General features: G+C 36.3%; 1 protein-coding gene and 1 pseudogene across 1 annotated transcript in view; both read right to left on the bottom strand.

The window, feature by feature from the left end:
* Positions 1-25,801, bottom strand: part of Pik3c2g (phosphatidylinositol-4-phosphate 3-kinase catalytic subunit type 2 gamma) — a 379,694-nt gene that overhangs the window by 41,882 nt on the left and 312,011 nt on the right. Inside the window, exon 33 of the mRNA XM_004626203.2 lies at positions 10,007-10,082. Within this exon, the coding sequence (XP_004626260.1) occupies positions 10,007-10,082 (76 nt within the window). The remainder of the gene's footprint in view (positions 1-10,006; positions 10,083-25,801) is intronic.
* On the bottom strand, positions 20,734-20,840 carry LOC111815216 (annotated as a pseudogene).

The following is a 25,801-nucleotide window of genomic DNA, read 5'->3' as shown; positions in this document are numbered from 1 at the left end:
CACTGTTCAGTTATGGACCTACTGTGGTCCATTTTGTTTTACAGTCAATTCAAACACTTGAATCTTTTCTAATAATTTGAAAATTAGACATGAACAGTATGATTTTCCCCCTAAATCCCCTTACATGTTTATTATAGTAGTTTATTCATCACATACAGATATTAATTAACTTTACTGTTGATGTGGATTATTGATTGACAAAAGTATTTGCTACAGCTGAGATGCTTATTACATAACTGTAGTAAAGTCATTTAAAGTATCTTTATTACAATGATCAAGAGACAAATTAATTCTGAATGCAGTCCTCAGACAAATCTATTTTATAATAAAAATGATGTTGAACTTTAGATGTGGAGGTGCAAGAAATATTGATGACTTTTTGATGTACAATGAATACTATATTTGAATTAAAGAGTGAAAGACTTATTAAGTAGATACAATGTGTTGTATCACAGGAGTTTTAATTCTCACATAGAAAAATAGCACACATTTTTGACTCAGTGCTTAAACAGTCAAGGTAAAATTGCTACTTGGACCAATTGAAGTTGGCATTACACACTAAACTTCATGCACAAGATGAGCAACCAATTTTCTTTAAAGCATGCATGAGTTCAGAACCTTTTTTTTTTTTTTTTTTTTTTTGTGGAACCAGGGATTGAACTCAGGCCCTTGCGCTTGCCAGGGAAGCACTTATTCCACTGAGCCATCTCCCCAGCCCCTCAGGACCTATTTTTAGTGAAGATTCAGACATTATGAAGTCTGAATAGTTGATGTACCAGTAGCAGACTTACTATTTCTGTGACCTTTTCCATGTTCAAGGCTGAGTACTTTATGTAGAGTAATTCACTAAAGCATCACAACAAATTCGTAAGGACTGTATTATCTCTATTTTACACACTGGGAAAGTGGAAGCACTTGGTCTGAGGTTATACACACAATGAGTGCTGTAGGATTAAATGATGTCCAAAATCATTGTAAAAGGGCAAAAAGAGGGCCATGACATAAGGGGAGTAGTTATCTGTCTGTCTGTCTGTCTGTCTGTCTGTCTGTCTGTCTGTCTATCTATCTATCTATCTATCTATCTATCTATCTATCTATCTATCTATCTATCTACCTATCTACCTACTTGGTTCAGGGTCTCACTACGCAGCTTGGATCCTCCTGTCTCAGCCTCCCCAATGCTGTGATTACAGGCATGCGTCATTATGTCTCATCTTGGTGGCTGTCATGGTTAGCCTAGGGTTCTGGGCCAGCAGGACATGGTGTCAGGGATTGAATTTGGGTCCTTGTGCTCACCAAGCAGGCGCTTAGATCCCTGAGCTCTCTCCCCAGCCAAGGGGAGTAGATTAAATAAAGGTTCTTCAAAGTTCAATTTGAGAACAACCTGATATAGACAAAAATACATTGGAGAAGTTTGATCTTCTGCTTCAAGTTTGCCTAGAGGGTTTGACTAATCCTTTATTATAAACTCAAAAATTGTTAAAGCATTATCGATTTAAAGATGATTGTGTTTAGATGCAGGAGGACTTGACACCACAGCAACTAACACACAGTTTAATATGCATAATCAGTCCCCAGACATTGAAAAAGAGCATTTCAAATTTTAACTGTTTTTAGCTAACATGTGTATATGATTAAAAAGTGAAAAGTTATTTTTAAAGTATAAAGTAAAATGTCTTCCTCCTCTTGCCAATATTTATCTTGCCTATTCCCTCACCAAAATTTTATGTTTTCCATAGATCTCTCAGAGATATATGTACCCTTCTAGATTGTTCCATCCAAGCAGCTCTAAATAATTAATTCCATTTCATATTTTCTCACAAGGGTGTACAGTACATTTGCCATGATACATAAAGGTCTTGGAGAAATTTTTGTATCAATAAATCGATTTTAAAAACCGTTTAAACATAGTCTCCACTATGCGGAAGTACTATGGTTTACTTCCCCTCTGATGGACAGGTGAGTTGTTTCCAGCATTTTCTAACTATTGCAGATCATACTGCAACAAATATCCACATATCTGGGTCGATGTGCACCTATGCACAAATATTTGGGATAAAATTCTAGCAGCAGAATTGTTAGTCAGAGAGTATAAGTGTTTGTAATTTTGATAAATGTTGCCAAATAGCCTTCCACGGCAGTTGTACCAATTTGTATTATCACTAGCCATGGATGGGAGTGCCTGCTGATTTAGAACCAGACTATTAATTAAATTTTTGGATGTTTGCCAATCTGATGAGGGAAAAAATGGTAGTGGTATCGCTGTAATTTAATTTGCATTTCTCTGATGAGTGAGGTTGAGTATCTTTTCATCTGGTTGAGAGCCACTTCTAGTTTTTTTTGTGTGTGTGCCAATTATCTTTTCATAGTCTTTCCTCAATACTCTGCTTGGCTGTTTAGTCTTTTGTTTAGCATTTTCTAGAAGATGGCTATGTGTTAATCAAGCTTTTGTCTGTGAAGAGTTGCAAATATTTCACCCATCTTGTCATTTATCTTATTTTATTTTGTTATGTGTGTAATGTCATACAGTTTTTATATTTGCAGTGAAAGTTATAGATGTATATTTCAGAATTATAAAGGCTATTTCCCCATGTTTTCTTTGTCACATAGCTTCATTACTTGCCTTAAAATCTTTTCTCTACCTGTATTTTATCCTGGCATGTGTCGGGAAATGTATTATTCTAACACCATGTATTACATTTTCCCTGTTTTGTTCATGTACTAAATTCCTAAACCTATTTGGTTGTATTTATGGTCATTATGCTATGTTCCATATATGCTCTGGAGTTATACTGTTTTAATCACTGTGGAGTTTTAATATGTTTTTTTTTTAATATTTAGTATGGTTTGTTTCCTCTCACTGTTCTGCTTTTATTAAGTATCCCTGTTTTTCTGTGGCTTATGCACTGTAGAATTTTGTTACTTAATTGAAAATTAATTTGCTAATATTTTTGAGGAATGGCATTACACTTAAAAATTATTTATAAAGATATTGAATATCCTTCTGAAAGAAAATGATATATTTCCCATTTGTTCAAGGCATCTTTCAATTTCCTTAGTACTGTTTTAAAGTTTTCTTCATTTCTTATACATTTCCTGTTATATAACTCATAGAATGTTATTTCTGTGACATCCTCCAACACTCAGCTCTGAGAGATGAAGTAATTAGAAAAAAATCTTTAATCTTCTTTCCATCTTTTCCTTCCCCAGTAGAGCACAATAAGAATTTAAAGTATTTTCCTAAGAAAACTTTAGATTATAAAATATAGTACAGCCAAATGACAACTATTGTAAAGCTTTCAACTGAGAGTTTCTAAAACAACTTAATAGAGTGTTTCTGTCTAAATAGCCCTATTTTTCATATCAATAACATTTTTATTGTATACATTTTACCTTAACACAGAATATTGCAATATTTCTGAGGTACCATATGATATTTTGATTCATGTATCTACTGGATAGTGAGTAACACAGTGAACAATTAGTAAATTACCCATCTTGAACTTTTGTAATTTCTTTATGGTGAATACTTTAAAACTCTCCCTTTCTAGACCTAGAATAGCAAAGAGAATCTTGGGAAACAAAGGAAAGGCAGGAGGCATTACAATTCCTGTCTTGAAATTATACTACAAAACTACTGTGATAAAATCAGCATGGTACTGACGAAAAGCAGACCTGAGGATCAATGGAATCAATTAGAAGATATAGAAAAAACCACAAGCAAACTCAGCCAACTTATCTTTCACAAAGGGGCCAAACATGCTCACTGGAAGAAAGCTTCTTTAATAAATGGTCCTGGGGGGGGGTGGGACAGGGAGATAGCTCAGTAGAATAAGTGGTTTCCTGGCAAGTGCAAGGGCCTGAGTTCAATCCCTGGTTCTGAAAAAAAAATGGTCCTGGGAAAACTGGCTTTCCACATGCTGAAGACTAAAATTAGACCGATGTTTATCACCATGCACTATATTAAAGGCAAAATGGATCAAAAATGCAACTATTAAAACAGAAACACTAACTCTACTAAAAGAGAAAGTAGGTAGAAATATTGAAATAGGGGTAGGCAGAGAGTTCATGAACAAAAACTAAACTGCATGGGAAATACTTGAAAGAATAAATAATGGGGATCTCATCTTATTAAAAATATTTTGGGGCTGGAGAGATAGCACAGTAGAATAAGTGCTTGCCTGGGAAGCACAGGGTCCTGAGTTCAATCCTCAGTACTAAAAAAGTTTTTGTCCACCAAAAGAAATCACCAACAGAGTGTAAAGAAAATCTTCAAATTGGAAAATTTTTATCCAAATGTCCCTCAAAGGGCTTTTATCTAGAACATATAAAGAATTTTTTAAAAATCAGACTCCCAAAATTTAAAGGTACAATCCAAAAATGGGCATCTGAGATGAACACACACACTTCTTGGGTGAAGAAATATAAATGGCAAATAAATACATGGAGAAAAAGTTCATCATGATTGGTTACCTGAGAAATGTAAACTAACACAACACTGAGATTCCATATCACTCCAGAAAGAATGACTATCATCAAAAAATCAACCAATAACAAATCCTGGCAGAGTTGTGGGGAAAAAGGGACCCTTCTCCATTTGGATGGGAGTGTAGATTGGTACAATTACTGTAGAAATCAGTAAGGAGATTCCTCAAAGAATTAGGGTTACAGAGGGCTGGGGACATAGCTCAGTAGAATATGTGCTTCCCTGACAAGCTCAAGGGCCTGAGTTCAATCCTGGGTTCTGGAAAAAAAAAGAAAAGAAAAGAAAAAGAAAGAAAGAAAAAAAGAACTAGGATTAGAGGTTGCATTCAAACCAGCTATTCCCCTCCTTGGTGTTTTCTCAGAAGAATTTAAAACACTATACCACAGTGACATATGTGCACCCATGTTTATAGCAGCATAATTGGTAATAGCCAAATCTTGGAAACAACCCACATGTCCATCAATTAAGTAAGGGATAAAAAAAGGTGTCATATTTTGATGCAATGGAGCATTATTCAGGTATGATGAAAGATATACTCCAGGCTTTTATATGCAAGTGGAAATAACTAGAGACCATACTCATAGGTGAAATAACTTAAACTCACATGTGTAAACATTGTATTGTCTCTCTAATGTAAGAAACTGTGAGTAAAGATCCAAAAGTACTATACACTTTGTGAAAAGGAAAGACAAGCTCCCTAAAAGGAAACAATAGATTCAGGGATGCAGGGGAAGAGAAAAGGATATATATATATATATATATATATATATATATATATATATATATATATTATATATATGATAATTGTACTACTAGTTTCTATTAGTCAATTGCAAGGAACAGTTAGTGTTTATATTATTTGACTAATTTTACATGCCTATATCTGGTAATCTGAGCCACTACTTTGAAGATAGCGGTGTGCAATGTAGTAGTTATTGTTAATTTTCTATCATCTTGGTTTGAAATTCTGTAGTTTTTATTTTGTTAGCATTCTTTTCAAGATAACAAAATTCTTTCCTTCTTACTATTTTGAGACATCTAATGCATTATTGTTAATCATACTCATCCTACCCTGAAAAGAGTTCCTCCTATCAAGTAACATCATTAAAATTTAAATTGAACACCTGAGTTCCATAATGCAACTTATAGATAATTGATCAGGCTTCTGGGATAGCAAATAGCTAGACCATTGACCAGAAAGTTCATGCCAGGGGATCACATGCCTTCAAATTCTCTTTTAAATTAACATCTTAAAGTTCACGTAGCAATGTGAGGGATGATTGAAAGCCTGAGTTTGCAGTCATTTGTAATTATCAGTGTTGTCTGAGCACTCATTAACTCATCCTCTTAACCTGAAAATTGTTTTCTTTGGCCTGTTCTGCTCCATTACTTATGTTATTATTTTTGTACCTTGACAATTTTGTCTTCTGTTGTGTCAGAGCTGTGTGGTGGTGGTGGTGAATGGATTATTTTATTCTTTGTGTGTATGAGTGAAAGCATTTTCGGCATGGAGGATGTTGTATTGTGGATAAGTGTCCGTGCAAGGTGCATGTGTTGAAGACTTGTTCTTCAATCCAAGGTACTCACAGGAGGTAGTGGAATTTTTGGAGATGCAGCCAATGGAAGAAACTTAGATCACTGGAAAAAATACTCTATAACCCATATTTTTTCTCCTCTTTTTTTGTGAGCCATGTTGCCCTACCATTGTCATTCCTCTCTACAGGCCCCAAGGAAATGTGGTCAGTTGACTATGCATTAGAACTTCTGTAATTGTGAGTCTATTTTTTAGTTGATAATGTCAAGTATTTTATTACAGTAGCACAATATAAAGTATTACATCATTAGTTAAAAACTCAATGTCTAAGATAAATTTCAACTTTTTCCCCCTTAAATAAAATTCAACTTTCTTATTAGAGTTTTGTTGGATCTGTTATACCTTATATTTAATATATAATTTGTAGAATATTTCCCCTACTTGATACTTTGAAATAATTCTAGCATTTGGGAGGCTTTTGCTGTCTTCTGCCAAGACTTTTCTGCACAAGTAATAAGTGAGGCTTTTTTCTTATCTTTTTTATAAAAATGACATGCTACTCTGATAAAGAATATGAATGTGTTTGCATGGTTCTTTCTAACATCAATCCCTTATTCAGTGATTATTTATTGAGCATTCAGGGCAAAGCAAACAGTGTCCTGGACCCTGGGAATGCACAAGCAATGTCATACAGACACGGATTATACTCTCCAGGATTTCTAGTCTGCAAATAATCACTCATATCAGAATATGCACACAAGTGCTTTACAGAAATAGCATTGTAAGAGTATTGGAGTTGAAATCTGAAGGGTGCAAAAGAGTATGAAGAAGATAGAAGTCACAAGAGCTGGGAGAAAGAATTCCATCCAGCAGCGCCTAGGGAGATTGTCCTAGCTAAGGCACTGGAAAAAGACAGAATGAAGATGGGGGATGGCCTGACAGCAGTCTAGAGAGAAGATGCTGTGGGATTAGGAGGAATTAGCTCTTTAGCCTGCAGCCATAACGTGTGATCCAGTGCTAAGTAAAAATGCAACTTTTTTTGTTGAAACTTATTAAGAACTTCAAGACAGTGGCAGTCAACTATCACCCAAAGACTGGACTCTGCCCTGTGTATCTGTGTACTGCATGAAGCCTGCCCTGAGAAAGGCACAAGGGAAGCAGAGAAAAAGGTTTTAATTGAGAAGTGATGACTGAGAAGTGAAAAATAGCAATTCTATTATTCTATCATGACCTGTTTAGTTAGTGGATAAAGGGGGAAGGTTATTCATATCTCTTAGAGTGAGGGTTATGTATGTGTTATTAACATGATTTTTAAGGTCATGTGCCTAGACACATAAGAATCCAGATAGCGCCTTCCTTTAAAACTTGTATTGATTAATAGCTTATAAATCAATATTATTAATTATTTATAGATTAATAGTTTTATTTTAGAAGATCTATACATGCACATAAAGTACTTTGATCATTTTCACCTCTGCCTTTGTCCACTTTACCCTGTGCTTACCCTAAGTTCACACTTTTGGGTATGTTCAATGTATATAATATACATTTATTCATCTGTATACTTACTTACTTTCTTCCCCTCTCCTGTCTTTCATTCTCTTAATCAACTAGTAGAGGCAGTCAAGTGGTAAAGCCTGAGATTTTCACTTAAGATGGTCTTATGTAACCAATATTTTAATACACTTGAATAGTTTTGCTCTCTAATTGTTTAACAATATAAGCTAACACTTTCAAAATTCACTGACAAGAATAGTGCTTAAAATAAATGTTGTTCTGGTTTCTTAGATTCACTGGATGTCCTATTACAAAAGATTAATCATTCAGAAATATGAAACAGGATATAATTTGAGGAGCACAAGAAGGAAGCACTTCCTGCTAATCCTTTATTGCAGTGATTTGCATATTTTGCTCAGAAGATGTGTCCCACTGTTTTAAGAAAATCAGTTATATTTCATATATAGCCTATAATTTAAAAATGTTGAGAAGCAAATCTTTTGTCATTTATCCTTGCTGAAACAAAATCTTGAGTATTGATGATGTAAAAAAATCTTTTAAGAAGAAAATATTCTCAAGCAACCATTTTAGTTTTTACAAAAATAAACCCAATTCTTTTGTGTTGTATATTTATTGCAAAGTGACTTTTAGAGAAACAATACCATAGTGAAGTTTAAAACCTGATCATTATCTGGTGTCAAATTTGTTGAAACCCAGGAAAATAATATCAGTGAGGGATTTTAATGTTATAATGTTAATCCTATTACCTCTTTTTGTGTAAAATCTCCACATTACACAACCTTACTTTTTTCAAAATTTCAATTATTCTAGGCTACAATATTTATCATAAAAATTTCTCTACCTGTTTTTAGAAGGTATCTATTTAGGCATTTATGAATTATGGCAATAAAATAGAATATCTTAAATCAAAGTCATTTTTTCCTCTGGTAAGTGCTATATAATGTAAGTGGTTGATTTACCTAAAATTTTGTATAAATCTTGTTTCTAGCCTATTTTTCTATTTTTAAGGCAAAGCATCATGGAAGGCGATGTCAACTAGTGAGCAAAATGTGTGGCAATGCAGAAGGCCCAGTCCAAGTGTTCATTTAGGATTTGTAAGTGTGGAACAACATACAGTGAAGAAGTGGGTTCTTGATGTAAAGTTACTTTCTGTTGAACAGGAGAAGCAAGTGAATGCAAGCATAGCCATCTAACTTATTCAACAATTATCCTACACGATAGAATAGTGTTTACAGAGCTACACTTTGAGGTGTAAGGAGCTACAATGTTGACATAGCAGAACGATAAGTAGATAGGCATCCTAATCTTAAAAAGAGAGACTGAAATTAAATGTAGATAAAATAAAGACCAAGACTTAAAAGGTCTGGCAACATTATGGACTTGTAAGTCTTAAGGTAAAAATGCAGTATACTGTTGATGGCTTGTCTTTGCATTCGAATTATGTAACAAATCCTTAAAATTGAAATATATGAAAAAGTATCTGTAAATCTTGGTGGGATGATACAAATGTTAATTAGAATTAATCTAGTCCACATTTAGAAGAGAATAGGGTGCATTATCATGCAGGTTTTTTGGCCTCCCTGTAAGAGTTTGTGTAAGAAGTAGAATATTATTGATCTTTAAAAGACAGGAGTAAAATTGTAGATAAGCCTTAATTAGCATTGTAATATTTATTTTTCTTGCTTCCTGAGATGTGGAATAAACTAGAATATCTACCTTCTGGAGGAAATATGGACTCTATTTCTTTTATTATTATTAGATTTATTTATTTATTTATTTTTATATTTGCTACAGGGTCTATAGGGTCTACAGGGTCTCACTATGTAGATTGGACTCAAATTTATTCTCCTGTTTTCAGTCTCCCAAACACTGGGATTGCAGGTGAATGCCACCACACTCAAGTTCAATTGCCATCTCAGCACTCTTTGGGGGCGGGGCCGGCATGGAATTCAGGGGACTGAACCCTGGCCGCTGTGCTCTGCCTAAGCAGGTGCTTTAATCCTCTCATCTATAGTTTTACTTTAAAATGTAATTTTTTTGAGACAAAAATCTCCCTATGTAGTTCAGACTAGCCTTGAACTCACTATGTAGCCCAGGTTGGCTTTGAATTCACTGTGATCCTTCTGCCTGAGCTTCCCAAGTGCTGGGATTATAGACATGCATCACCATGCCTGGCAGGTACTCTATTTGTGACATGCAATTCTAACCCAACACCCAATTAAGTGAAATACATTAATAGTATGATATCACATAATTACTATCATTGGATAAAACCATGTGAGCTTAATTTAACTCAAAGAACATATGCTAAGGGGTGTAAGAGTTTCAGAAATGATTAGAAAAGACTAAATAGGCCTTATAATAAGAGATTTTAATTTGGAAATTGAAAATATTATACTTGAAATATTTTTACACATGTAAATTAAAACTCTATCACTGCATACGGTTATAATAATGAAATTACTTGCCTAGGCTCACAAGTGAAGATTCCTCAATTGTTTCTTGCACAGGCTCAGACAGGAAAAATGTAAGTACACAATCACTCTGCAAAATAAAACACAATGATATTTATTTACAACTCCTGCTCACTGTTGCATGAAAACATTGCCATGTATAAGTGATATTTATAAATGACTATTACAGATTTCCCAAATAGAGGAAGATATATTAACACATTTATATACTAGGTCACCACAATTATCTTGCCATATGGTAAAATGAACTTTTATGAGATTGAAGGTCAAATCATAGTTCTTCCAGATATTTCCACTGTGTGTGGCTCCTGGAGCTTACCACAAATGTTTACATTCTGAAATTTTAGAATTAAACATGAATCTTACACCACCCCTTTCTATAACAGTTGTGTCTTTGGACAAGTCTTTTTGGAAGATATAACTCTCAATATGACAGAGATGGTCTAGTGAGTATTCATTAGTCAAGTTTCATTTCCACAAGTGTTCACGGAATACCAACTGCTTCCTCCAGCGTTTGGGAAGGCTGGAGATATTTGGAGACTGAAAGATACATAAAGTGATCTCTTTGGAACAAAGTGTAGGGGAGGCAACCTTACAATAAATGCTTTAATAAAAGGGATATGTATAATTTTAATTATAAAAATAGGGATGGTCATGAACAGACTGGCACTGAAACTGAGCTCCGAATGAATGGCTGATGGGAGAATCTGAGAACAGCTTTTCTTTGATGACACTGGCATGAATTTTTTGTAAATTGTTACGGCTTGTATCTAGATGTTCCTAAAGTTGTATGAGGTCATAGATTGGGTTTTTGGGAGATTAAGTGTATGATGTGGAGATTAAGTGCATAATGCTGGGATTATGGGCGCCCCACCACAGGTGTAGGTGGCACTAATCAGTGGGCTTATAGCCTAGATACAATACAAAGGGACTAAGAGAAGCTGCTGCTGCCTTTGCTTTTTGCTGCTGCATCTGTTGCTACTGTCTGTTTTCCGCTGCTTCTTGCCTGCTCTGCCACGCTGTTCTGCCACACTGCTCTGCCTTGGAGCCAGCTGATTATGGACTGAAACCTCTGCAAACTGTCATCCAAAAGAAGCCTTTCCTCCTTTAACTTGAGATGTTGTATGTTTTGTCCCTGCAATGAGAAAAGCAACTAAGGCCTAAGCTGTTGTAACTAAAGTTGTCCTCCCCATGAGATTTCACACTGTTATTTACAGGGCACAATGTGTCATTAGTTATTATCTCCAGGAATAGGCTGAAGTGGGAATAGCTGCCAAAGCTGAGAGTCTCATTGGTCAGGCTTCTCATTCATTTTATGCAATGCTTTTCCAACTGCCCCAGAGACTTTAACCTTCACCTTTAACTCCTTTTTTGTTGATGGTTTTACCCCCACTTCAGAGAATATAAAAAGCAGATGGAAATTTCCAAACTTCTTTCCAAATGAAATTTACAAACTCCCACAGCTACTCTATTTCCTTCCCATTTCAAAGGAAGAATTGTCTCACTTTCCATTCATTACAGATTGAATTGCAGCCCCTATCAAATTCTCATAGTGAAGTGCTAGCACTTCAGAATGTAGTCTTATTTGGAAAAAGAGTTATTTCAGATATAATTAGTTAATTAGGAGGATATCATACAGGACTAAGGTCCAGTAGGATAGGTGTCCTTACACAAAAGGGAGTGAATAGGATACTGATATTCTTATAAGGAAGACAGTGTAAAAAAACACATGCAAGATGTGGTCATCTACAAGTCAAAAACAGGGCGCTGGAGTAGATTGTTCCCTGATAGCCATCAGAAAGAACCAAGGCCGATTCTTTGATGTAAGCACATTAGACTTTAAGACTGCCAGACCTGTGAGATAATAATCTGAAGTTTAGTTGGTAAACTGCCCAGTTGGTGACATTTTCTGATAGCAGCCCTAGAAAATCATGCAGTGTTGATCCCTTCATCATTCTTCTGGACTCTATTCTTTCCTCCTCAAGATACTAGTAGAATATTCTTTTGTATAATGTAGCATCTTCATACTTTTTCTTCTTCCATCTGTAAAAAATGCTAACTCTCCCCATTTAAAAAAAAACAAAAAAACTAACAATCCAGTTAGTGATTCCAACATGAAAAGCTACTCACAGCCATACACTGAGTGCCTTGTATTTCTTGTCCCCGACACAATGTTATAGGAGGAGCTGTTTGCAGTCCTGCAGGTTCTGCTTCCATTTCTATTCATTTTGTGTTTGGCCACACACAAGTTTGTACTGAGATTTGTTTTTTTTTCAGTATCAGAGATCGAACTCAGGATGTCCCTGAGCTATATCCCCAGCTCCTGCCTTAATCGCTAAATATCTTTAATTTTAAATGTCTTCCTCCCCCCCAAATCCAATGGAGATTTCCTTGATCCCTATATAGGTATTTTTTTTTAGTGATGTGTTTATTCATATACTTTTTATAATGCCAAATTCTCAAGTTTTCTTCCCTTTGTCCTCATATCTCTTGTTTTCAGTTGCCTTTTCTTGAAATTTTGTGTTTTTCACTTTAAAATTGAGTGCTTTCATTACTCCAAGGCATTCTTTCAGGATGATGTCATCATTGTTGCCAGGACTGTAATGATGCCCAACTCCAAAACTTGATGCCAGATTTGCCTCCTAAATCTCAGCTTTGTATATCAGCATGCATCTTTGTATGCTTGACTGTTCTAAAATAATTCAAACTCCAAGGGTGCATCAGTAAATGCATTTTCTTTCCACTGATCTCAGTTTGCATCTTGGCTGAAAACAGGGTGCATCTTCCTTGACTCTCTGTTCTCCTCATCCTGCACAAAAAATTAATCTATTATAGGGATCACTTCTCTGAAATACTTCGCTAAGCATTTCTTCCTTCTAGTGTCATCAATTCTCACCAAGTTTATAGCTGGGGGTGGCTTCTCTCATCTTGGTAACTTTTACCTCAATTCATTCATGCACAGTTGCCAAACTGATCTTTCAAAATTAAAATATAATAGTTAACTTTTAAAACTTGGCAAGACTAATGGGTCCATATTACTTTTGAGAAAAAACTAACTACTCTCCAAGGCTTATGAGACTGTTCTTATTTTTGGTCTTTTCCTTATGCTTAACTTATTTCTTAGTTTGTCTTTTCCTTATCCAAACTGTCTCTATTACTTTTTACTTATTCCTGGAGCAAAATACCTGACACCTAAAATTAAGGAAAGAAAGGTTTATTTAGCTCACAGTTTGTGGAAGGTTCAGTCTATACTCAGCTGGATCCCAGGTAGGGTGGCATATGGCAGAGAGCAGCAGTTCATGGCAGCTCAAAGAGCAAAGGGAGGGACAGCAAGTGTGGCTTATAGCCACCCTCTCTCCCCTCTTTATATTATAAACAAGCTACCCTGGGTTGGGGTATAGAACTCACACAATGTTCATGCCCTCCTCTTGCACAGAATGAGGATGTTTACAAGCTAAGAATCCTGGCTCTCTAATGAATCACTTAAACTTCTAAACTCCTCAAGTTGACACAATGTATCAATGAGTACAATCCACCCCTTGTCAACTTGGCAACCAGACCTTTCCTTAAACCAGTTTCCAGGTGCATAAACATATTTAGCAACATTTTCAACTTGAACATATTATTACATTAGAACCATGACATTTTGTCTCTGGGCACCCCCCCCCACACACACACAAAGACTTATGTACATCCCTTTATATGAAAGGCGTTTTAATCCACCTCTAAGAGTTGCCAAAGTTCTAACAGTTTCAGTGTTGCTGAAAAGTCCAAGCCACAAGTCTCCTCCAAGATCTAAGACACTCTTAGCTGTAAGCCCCTGTACAAATGAAAAGTTAAACACTTCCAATGTTCAATGATACAACAAACACATTACTGTTACAAAAGTTACAAGCAGCAGGATAGAAAGCATTGGGACCAAAGCAAGTCCAAAATCCCGAAGGGCAAACGTTAAGTCCTGTAGTTCCATGTGGAACATCCAAAGCAATCTGTAATGACTTGTGAGCACCCAAACCCTTACACGGATCCACCTCTGCAACACTTCTGCCATGGCTTTTCTCTGGGGCTGGCTTTGCTCCCTTCTGGCAGCTTTCCTCAGACAACTCATAATCCTGGATTTTTCCAAACTTCTGGGATTTCCACTGAATAGGCTTCTCACTCAGAGCTTTATACAGTGCCTTCTCAGGGGCACACTGCCTGGCCTCCTAGGCCTTTGGAAATCTAGCTGGAAGTCTTCTTAACCTCATAACTCACGTATTCTGAATGCACCTAACACCAATACCATATGGACAATGCCAAAGGCTGTTGCCAGTTGGAGCAGTAGCCAAGATTTCTTCTCTCTTGGCTGTAGGGATCAAGTGCCTTGGTCACTGAGCACTTTGATTCTGATTTTAGTATATGTGCTGCCGAAGCGAGCACTCTGATCCTGATTTTGAGGAACAAATTCTCTATGCTGCCACCATTCTGGAACCCGGTGTGGCCGTCACCTCCATTCTAGAACATGGGGCTCTGCACCTTTCTCCTCAAAGCAAAGTCCCTCACCCTTGTGATTTTGAGGCTGTAAAGGGTGAGAACCTCTCACCTCCTGTGATGTCCTCCTGAAATCTTTTCTACTGTCCTGTTCCTCCTGGGCAATTGATATCTCAGCTCTCTCTTTGCAGCCTACAGCCTTCCTGTTACTTCCTTTCTGGGCAAACTAACATTTTAAACCATTTTACTGGGCTCTTTGCTCTTGATTCTCAATATATATCTGACTAAAAGCCCCAAATAGTCACCATGCCACTGCCTCAACATTTGACTGCTTTGAGATTTCTTTTGCAAAATTAACGAGTCTACTGCACTTAATCTCAGTCTCAGGCAAAGTCTCCAGACAGAAGCAAAATACAGACAACTTTCTGCCAACCCATAACACAAATCATCAGTAGTCCCCCAACCAATACAGTCTTCCCAATGGAGCACTCCCACAGCCTGGTCTTTGCATGCAGGCTTTCTACTAGCTTTCTGGTCTACTGAGCTCTGACCAGAATCTCCCATACCGAAAAGCTGAAGGTATTCCAGCTCTTCACTAGTAGGCAACATTAGTTAATTTTTTATTGTAACAATATTCTCTTTTAAAGGGAAACATGATCCAGTATAAAGACACAGAGGGTAAGATAATATTGTTTAATCACACAATAACATCATTAAAGTTTCTTGGATTTGGCTTCAAATGTATGCAAGTATCTTTCATCCTTGGGCACATTACACTACTAGGCAGTTTGGAGATTTATAGAAATGTCAGTGTTACAGCTGTTCTCATGGATAATCTGCAGTTGTGTTTGTATTCATTGCCAAGTAGTCTGGCTACATTTATGTAGATTATATACTGCACAGCTTCAAACGTGCCGCTTTTATGTTGACTGTGGAGTAAAGCCATACACATCAGGTTGCTCCACTTATAGGGATGGAAGGTATAGTAAATAAAAAGGAAAGATACCTGTGCAAGAATTGGGGCTTATTTTTGAAAGAATGATTTATTAAAAATTAAAAGTTAACTGGGTAGCCTATATTTTCTCTAGCAAACATATAAAAGGAGTTGTTTGGAAAAATGTGTGGGCATACCCTTGGTTGTTTCAATAACTAGAGGAAAAAACTGACAATAAGGGGAAAGATCAATTATTTTACAATTTATGGAAGATTCTCCCATCCTGAGTGTTTAGGGTTGGGTCTGTAGCTCAGTGGCAGGATACTTCCCTTCCTTTCATGAGGCCCTGAGTTGAGTGTCTAGACTGAACAAATTCCTCAAGTGGAAATAATTTCCAGGTAAAAATTCATTAGCTTTGTCATTCTAGAAATGAGAAAATTGAACACCAGACAAGACAGTGGTTTACTTAGTAAAGATAGTACCTGCAAAAGACTGCTGCCATGTGGCTTCTAAGTGCAGGTTCACTCAGGTGACTCCCAAATCAGCCCACAGAAATGCAGATGGTATGGATAGAATAGAGGGAAAGAAGACAAGTTTGAGGTTTTCTAACATCCTAGTGTTCATGTATGACTAAAGCTAGTATACCCTGTGGACAAATTATAAGCAGAAATGTATCATGATTACTTTTTTTTAGAAAGATGAGAGTATGGAATTGTAGGAGAAGGAAGATAGCAGTAAGTCTTGTGGAATGCCATCAGGAATCCCCTCCTTCCACCTGTTTTGTTCTCTGAATATTTCCTTTGCTTTCCCTTAAAGGTTCTGAAATGATATGCTTTCTCCTGTTTGCTGGGTATGAGGCAGACATCTTTCTCCTATGTCCTGCTTTCTAACTTATGCTCTTTCTTCCTTTATGAAAATGCCTGGCTTTACATTTAAATATCATATCTACTGACCATACTGCACTGTTCATCTCACTTGCCTAATAATCCAGGCATCCTCATTTCTTGAAGATGTTTAACCTCACTTGTCACTTGTTGCAATAGTATGCTCATCATAATCCACACTTTCTATTATTCGTACAATAATTCATTACCCTAGATGCTTTATTTCTGAAGTCCTTTCCGTTAATAATTTTTCCTACCTCCTACTCAGCTACTCTTCTCCCTTGATCTTGCCTTGAGTAGAGTGAACCAAGTCCTTACCTTGTCTCGACTTCTAGTACCTTAGTCTATAACTCCCAGCTTCCTCTTTGCCAGCTCATTTCTGGTTATGCAACTCAAAGAATACCTTGACCCTATGTATATTTCACTGGTGCTAATTTGTATTATATTTTAATGTCCTTCCTTGACCAATGTGAAGTCTGTGTTTCATGTTTATAATTCTTTTGCATGCTTTTTTCAGTCCCTTTGACTATCTCTCCCTTTGTTTTGTAATGCACTGGACAAAATTCCAAAGTTTTCTGGAGTTCTGTATTTCCTGGTTCTGTATTTCCTGTGAACTCTGCAGCTGTCGCAGGCCTGTTGAGTGTTGCTGGAGAAACACACCGGACCCCCCTCACTGGTCCCACCATAACCATGCACCTACCACTCTGATGTGGGGCTTCAGGATTTTCTGAAAACTGTACAAATATAATTAATACATTTATTTTTCCATTACCATGACAACTGCTTCACTTGTTATCCTCACTCAAAACCCCAATGGCCTTTCCCTCTTCTTTCACTTTTCTAATGCTTTGTTTTCTAGGCGAGGAAGAAAGCAAGGCATCGTGTTAAGTCTGAGAGCTCGTGATCACCTTCTCTACCTCTACCCTTTTCTCCCTTACATAAATAACTTTCGGTTTAATTCAAAGATCTCTTGGGCATTAGATTCTGTACCCTTGTCTCAAAGTTACAATGCTGTTTTCTGCCTGAGTTTGCATTTCTCTCTGAAATCATCACTTTTTAAAATTTTTAAATAAATCTTTTAGAAAATATTTCAATCTATAGGTACTAATGTGCTATAATTTTTTTCAATAAAATTTTTGGCCTATATTTCCTTGTGTACTATTTTACCCCCATTTTTATTTAGAGCAAAACTCTTGCAAAACTTATTTTCCATTGTCTCTCAAATCCTTTCTTTTCAATCTTCCTTAAGCCCATTCCAATCAGGTTTTATTTTACTAAAACTCCAACCAAACTGTTGTTATAAAATTCACCAAGAACCTCCATCTGGCTAACACTGGTGGTCATTTCTCAATTTTTGACCAACAGTAGCATTTGACACAGATAGCCACTCCAAATTCCTTGAAAGATTCTTTTTCTTGGACTCCAGGCTATTTATCCTCCTGTCATCTGACTAATGGCTTCTTTTTGAGTCCCATTTGGATGTCTTATCTACTCCATTGTTAAAACTGATGCATTGAAACAGTTCTCTTTAGTATTTACACTGTCTTCCTAAGAAGTCTCTCCTAGTCTTATGGTTCTGATAATCAGTTATTTGCTTATAAATCCACTATGTGTATTTCCAGCCAAACCTTTTACCTAAACTCATAAGAATATGATGCCCGGGGCTGGGGAGATAGCTCAGTAGAATAAGCACTTGCCTGGTAAGTGCAAGGTCCTGAGTTCAATCCCCAGTACCAAAAAAAAAAAAAAAAAAAAGAATATGATGCCCAACATATGTCTACAAGTCTTGTAGTAAACTTTAACTTAGTGTGTTTTAACTTATTTCTGATTGGCCCATTCCCAATTTTGCCCTCATAGTAGAAGAGGGTTAGTGGCTGACAGTCATCCTGATTGGTCGGTGCGGGAAACCTAACAAGATTAAATATTTGGAATATTATTCCAATGGAGACCGTTATGTATTTTGTGAATATATGGATGAATCATGGATTTGTCTTGAGGAATCTAAAGTAACTGGGCTGTGACATCAATGGCTCAGGTGAGCACACTTAGTTACATGAAATACTCTGAGATACTGCATATATCTTCCTATGCTAGAGCAAATGTTTATCTAATGTGGAACTTTTAATGTTTGTGGTGCATTTAAATAAAAAATGCAGATGATGAAGTACAAATTTGAAGGTCAATGGAGGAATTTTAAATTAAAATCTTCATCAGTTTACATTTTGATAAGCTTGGAGTTCTTATTAACATTTTGTTATCAATCATATTGTCACTTGCAATACAAAATGATTATTTCTTTGAGAGTTATTAATTAAAAACCTAAGTGTTTTTCCTGTACCATGTGAATGTATTCTTGTTACCAGAGATTACAAAGCAAGGAAATTCTTGCAAAGACCAGAGGAATGTACTGGAATGCTGAGACCCATTTCTTTTCTTTCATTAAAGCAGAACATTAAGAGTTCCCACTTGCTAACTGGCTAGCAGACATCTAGGACTTATAGCAGGATTTAGTTTTCGTGAACTAAAACAGTAAGCTAAATCCATTTCTCTCGAACACCATGAAGTGCTGTAGAAATGTGAATTCAGGAATGAATTCCCCAGAAGAGTTTTAAATCAAGTTGAACAGTAATTATATTTTATTGCCTTTTTTGTAAAGCAGCTTGTCAGAATGTCCAGCTCTTAATGTAGTGCAACATGCTGTATTCATGTTGGGGTAACATTGGGTAAATGACACTGTGAAATATAGTGAATTTCTTTAGCACCTTCTATAATTCTGGACCTAAAATGTCATCAGCATTTTTTTTTTACCAGACTGTGAAAAATAATCTTGGTTTTACTGACGGTACACGTGACATTTATCCTTCTCATGACAGAATCTCGACCAACTCCAAGCATGAAAAGAGCAAAGCGGTGACAAATGGAGTAATTAACATCTGGGTTTAGCAAGTAGAGAAGGAGAAACATATGTTCACTATTAAGATAGGATTTATCCATTTGGATTTATTTTGACATTTGATTTCTGCTTTAAAAAATAACACTGCTTAAACCTTACGTGATATCATTGCTTATTTTAAGGGGCTTCCAGAAATAAGCAACAGTATTGGGACATAAAATGCCCAATGAATATGGTTTTGAAAACAATAGCTGTCGGGATGTTTTAGCTGTACTCAAATGTAGAAACATTTGTTTTTAGCTACTGGAATAATTTGCTGTAACTTTCATGACATGTGCCTAGTATTCTTTGTAAAGATTTTATTTCGTTAACAATTCCACCAAACAGCAAAATTTAAAGAAGCAAAAGGAATTTTTGTTAGCACCACAATCATTTGTTTGAATGACACTATAAATGCTGAAAGAAAAACAGGGTATTATAGCAGTTTTGGGAAAGAGAGTAAAACTGTAAAACAAAGCCATGTAGACACAGGACAAGGATGCCTAAATATAGTCTTAATTTTGCTAGAAGAGACATTTACTGCATAATTGTGGGCTTCATTTTTGTCCATTTTATTTTACCAAATCTGTGTGTGTGTGTGTGTGTGTGTGTGTGTGTGTGTGTGTGCATGTGTGTTTGTGTGTCTGTGTGTCTGACAGACACACAGGCGGGGGGAGGGGGGAGAGAGAGACAGAGACAGAGACAGAGACAGAGAGACAGAGAGAGAGAGAGAGACAGAGACAGAGAGACAGAGACAGAGACAGAGACAGAGAGACAAAGACAGAAGCAGAGAGAGACAGAGAAAAAGAGAGAGAATGAATCTCAGAGATTTACGGATACCCCCCTTCCCCATATCCAGGCTGCTCTTGTATCTACAGCTCAAGTCCCCAGTGATTTCTTACTCATCTAACTAAACTGATTCTGGTCCTTAAAGTAGCCTCTTTGTTTCATTCCCTTGACAAAAATACAAAACCACCTGTAGTTCGGAATGCTTCTAGAAGGTTCCATAGTAATATTTTAACTTAGCAAACTAAGGCTGTTCAATCTCATATTCAAATTGCACCTCCCATTTCCTTTTCTCCTTCTTCCCTGTGCTCCATGGTAGATACTATTTATGTCCGAGCTTGCATTTCCACCGCATCATGAACTCACTCAGCATGAAGCATGAAGTATGTCTTACACCATTTTAGTTGCTCCAGTTTCTTCTCTTCAATGAATTTCAAACTTCTAATCTAGAATGTTGCACAAAGTAAATGCCCACTAAAAATTAGAAAGTGGCATAAAATAGTTAAAAATAAATGCACCACATAACTGAAAATGGAATGCTAATTTTACTTTTTATTTTTTTAGTCTCAGAATGAACATCATCACTTTTATTTGCATAGGTAATCATTAATTATTTAGTTTTATTTTCTTGAGGCAATCTCACTATACAGTCCAAACTTAATTCCTCTTGCATCAGCCTCAAGATCACAGATCTGTAATCATTGCACCTAGCAGTAATATTCCTTCTTTAATGTATCAAAACTCATACCAAACAATGAGTTCTGGGTTGCAAAAGAGGATTTATTTTTTGCACCTTTTCATTTAAGTTTTAGTTGGAATGCGAATTTTAGTATCAAGATATACTAAGATTATACTTGATTTTCCTGTGCTGTCATAAGACCAGCAACTATGAAAGAAATAAAACATTTCAGAAGAATTTCCTTAGGATCAGAGATACAGATTATCCTACCTTGGGAACATTTGGCAAAATTTTTTACACACTCATTTCAATCCCTTTTTTATTAAGAAGAAGTGATAAAATTGTGAATATGTAAGAACATCCTATAAGTAATTCATAACACCTAAAATAATAAAAATAGAGTACATCTCTGATTTTAATGTTTATGTTAAACTCCTGATACAGATGATGAATGGCCCTGTATCAAAAATAAATTTTAAAAACACGGAACAAGATAATTTGTTGCAGAGATATAAAACTTTTGGGCCAATCATGTTTCACTGAATATTAGTGTTATCTTTATTTCCTGAAGATAAACAGATTCAGGGAAGAATCTCCAAACATAAGGAGATCCAAAGCTTCCATGGCGACTAATCCATTACAGCATAACTAAAATTTGATTATTTTATGCATCACGAAGAACTGGGATATCCAGGCCACCTCCCTGAATTCTATCACTCTGTTGGTCACCATTTATTGTCATGATTATTATTTTGTCACTGTATAAGCCCCTCCTATCTCAAGGTCCACAGAATGTTTTAGAAGAAGGGAACAAAAGCACCCAGGGTGTGTAACTGCAAAAACCTTCTCAAGGCCATCAGCAGTTACCAACGAAGACAGAGTGCAGACAAGGACAGTAAGCTTCTTATGGCAGGGTCCATAGTTGATTCAGCTTTCTACTTCCTATGGTAAGTTACTTGAATTATAAAAATTCAACATTCCTACATATCACATCTAGCTATCTAAACAGCATCTTTAATGATAGGCCTTCTGAAAATAGTTTTAAGACTTCTGAAACATACTCAGTAGGTTCTATTTTGACCCTGCTAGTCAGAGAGTATCCAGTGAAGATAATCCAAAAATGCATGTTACATGACTGACGTCACAGTTTTTGAAAGTAGCAACTAGCAGCTGGGGAGATAGCTCAGTGGTATAAGTGCAAGGTCTTGAGTTTGTTCCCTGGTACCCCCTCCCCCAAAAGGTAACAGCTAATACACCTATGTTTTGCAGTACTTTTACTTAACTTTTGTTGGTTTTGGATCTATTAATCTAGCATGACTTTATTCTTTTTGTAGTATAGAAAGAGTAGCTAATAAATGAGATGCAGTTTATACATTTCATGAAAATATTACAAATAGTCACCAAACAAAATCAAGTAAGTTGAACTGGCCATGTGCTCAGTGGTACATTACATAGTGTGCATAAGACCCTGGGTTCCATTCCTATTATACACACATGTACTCCTACACACACACACAAAGATACACACACACACACACACACATGCAAAGACACACACACACACACACACACACACATTAAACTAAACTATTGAGATATTTTGGTAGAATGCCTGTCTCCAAAATAGAATCTAGGATCCACTTTCAGTAGTCTTAAAAGTCCTTGTCTGCATATAATTTCACTTCTCTTAGTATAAGGATATTGTAGAAAAGGAAGAGATTTCCCTCCTTAGAATTTCAGTACACAGAGATGCCTTAGGTGTTCTCATGTAGAACATATTTTAGGAATTATGATTTCACCACTGTATCTCATTTGATGATTCAAATGTGTCTTCCTTTTCCTAGTTGCCTTTTTATTTTCTTTTTCTATTGCAAGCTCATATTTTAATTCAGTCCAAAATAAAAATAACGTAGACCCTCACAAGTCTTCATCCTCCTTTTCCCTCAATTCTGGCCAAGAGAGATGAAACACAACACAAAATAAAGTGAAAACATCTTTCCTGGCAAGTGCTACCGTAGTTCTTTAACTGAGTGTGACTCCAAATGTGAAAATAATGAAAACTGCATACTCTGTGTTGGCTAGTTTTCTTTATACATGAAACAGTAAGCCTGAAAGACAATGATATTCATAAAAGCCTCTCTGGGCTAAACTGTACTTTCACTAATCTTCCCCACCATTGTATGCCTGGCTCCTTTGCCTCCCCACTCTGCTTGTGCTTTGGTTCTAACCCATCCTGCAAGCCTGCACTGCAGGTAGCTTTAGTTTCTTGTTGAATGCCTGTGATGGAAGACAAATAGACCATAATATGCTATTCACCTTCTCACAACATGCCCAGAAGTCATTAGCTTCTTTGCTTCACATTTACTTATCTCTGCTTACATTGAACAAAGCTTGACAATTCCAACAATTACTGCATATTTGAAAATTCACAATGAAAGTTATTGTCCCCAGGTAGCTTCAGTGTAATCAGTAAGACACCCCTGACATACAAAGATGACAGTTTCACCTGCCATCCTTTCAATGCTTTTCTTTTCTTTTCTTTTCTTTTTTTTTTTTATTCCTCGAATGCCTTCAGGGCACTTTTGGCCAGAGGGAGAGTTGTGAGGTTCGAACTCCAGCAACCTGAGGCTGACAGCTTTGTGGAAGCAGCCACTTAAAGGACTGAGCTAGGGCCAGGTCCCCTCAATGCTTTTCTTTAAATATAAGTGCCAGATTCATGGCCCTTGGCTGCTCTACAAGTGAATGGATGTGACTCCTGAGAATGTAAGAATCAATGAGGGAAATTAAGATGTGAACATTCTGTATTATCTCGAATAGGCAAAAATCAACTGGACCACAATGGAAGGAACTTAGTTGCCCTGTCTTACAAGGCAGAGACCTCGTCATAACTCATTTCCCATGCCTCATTAAGACAACAAAGCAAATATATTCTATCATCTATCTATCTATCTATCTATCTATCTATCTATCTATCTATCTAATTATTTTTTGAGGTACCAGGGAATGAACTAAGCACTTTCCAGGCAAGTGCTTATTCTATTGAGCTATCTCCCTGGCCCAAAAGTTCAGAAGGATTTTTTTTTTTTTTTTTTTGGCTTCCTCAGAATGCCTTAAGGGCAGTTCTGGAAAGACATGAGGAATCTGCAGATTGAGCCACAGTAAGCTGAGTCTGACTGTCTTTGCTTAAGCAAACACTTAAACAACTGATCTAATGGGCAGGCCCCACAAATATATTTTAAAAAGAAATAAAGGAAGAAAAACCGGGAGTGTGAATATATTCTTCCTATTGAAGATGCAAGCATAATCTTGCTTTCCTGTTGTCTAGTTTTGTTAGTGTCTAACTTTGTTTTCCACAATTACTTTCCATCTTTGTTTCCTTCTGTTGACACTGTGATACCTCCAGTTTTCCTATTAGTCTATTCCCATGGTGAATACATACTGTTCATTACTTTCTCTTTGCTCATAGCAGGCAGATTGCAAATGTGATTTGCAAGATCAGAATGATCTTTCTGGAGGGTGAATCATGACTCAGAGCATTCTTAACACTATTGTCTTTTTTGACCATGGTCAGGCACTGCTAACAGGTTTGGCACAGAGAGCCAGTCCAGTCCTCCCATGTTTGACAACTGGCAGGATTCCTCAGATTACCCTACTACGCCAAACCAGATACTGGACTGGCAAAAAGCATTAGAACAATTGTTGATTTGTCTTCCATGATATCTCCACATTTTAAATAACTTTAATTTTTCTACAAGCATTAAAATATTATTTAGTAGTATGCATATAAACTGTATAGAAATTAAGTATCTGATTTGGAAGTGTGAGTTAACTTATTTTTTAAATTTGATTAGATAAAGAATAAAGGGGTTGAGACCACTGCTAAATACTCTCCAATGCAATCTTTCAATCCCTTAGTTTTTTGAATGACAGCATATCCTTTGGCTAATATAGGCTAATAATTCTATTGGGAATTATTTATTCACTAAAATATTTGGCAAACATTAGTGTTTATAATTGTGCTGGATGTGGGATAAAGATCTCAGAGTAAGTTCTTTAAGCTTCTAAACAGGAGAAAAACTTTTAGCTATAATGTGTTGTTCTTACAGTTCCCTGCTTCTAGACTGACTTCGCTTGATTCTTAGTTGTTAACTGCTGCTTGCCTTTTAATATCATCTTGCACGTTGTCCCCTGTAGGATGCCTTCTCTTGTCACTCAGAGATGAGTTAAGTGGATCTCAGGCACTTGTCCTTCAGTATGAAGCACAGTCTCCAGCTGTGAATCTACCAGTCTTGAGATAACACAATGTTCTTCTGCCTATATTTGCCAAGAGTCAATAATATAGCAAGATCCTTAACTATTGCTATGTGTGAGGCCAAATGACTAAGCATGTCTAAAAAATAGGGATGTGTTTATAGTCTGAACAAAGATTCTTAAACATCAGCATGTCTCAGAATCTTAAAACATATTGCTTGGCCCTATCCCGAGAGTCTCTGAGTTAGTTGCTGTAGAGTAAGGGAGAGAGTCTATGCACTTCTAATATCAGAGTAGAGCAAGGAACTGTGGTTTGAGAAGCTGTTGTTTTAGGAGCTGGTGAAAAGGGTTGAAACGTTTCACCTTTTGCACCTGACTATGTGCAGTCCAATTAAGTCATCACTGACATTTCAGGCTTCCTAAGACAGTGAGCATGGCACCTCTGATCCTAGGTATGCGACTTTCCTCTTTGGGTCAGTCTACTTAGGATCAATCTACAATATTTTCAACCTAAGAGACAAGTAATAAGCCAATATATTGAATCATCTGCTTCTTCACAGTGAGAAGGTGATTTTATTCATTTATTTTAATAATTTTATTGAGAAACAAATAGCAATGAGACAGTTTCAAAACCGATTAGCAGGATAGTTTCAATACTTAACACATTGTATATTGTTGTCTTCTTAGTGGTTATGCATAGTACAAGATGTAAACATTATATCCTGTCCACAAACACTATTAAATATTTCTATTCATTGAATTAAGAGAAAGTAGCTGTATATCTGTCCTAACTATTTTGTATATACAGATACAAAATGGTCCTTCATTTGTATCCCCTTTTTTGTTTAGTTTT

This window comes from Octodon degus, unplaced genomic scaffold (assembly GCF_000260255.1).
Source record: "Octodon degus isolate 3935 unplaced genomic scaffold, OctDeg1.0 scaffold00012, whole genome shotgun sequence".
Classification (NCBI taxonomy): Eukaryota; Metazoa; Chordata; class Mammalia; order Rodentia; family Octodontidae; genus Octodon; species Octodon degus.
The sequence above is the reverse complement of the archived record's forward strand: the minus strand, read 5'-3'. Positions and strand labels throughout refer to the sequence as shown.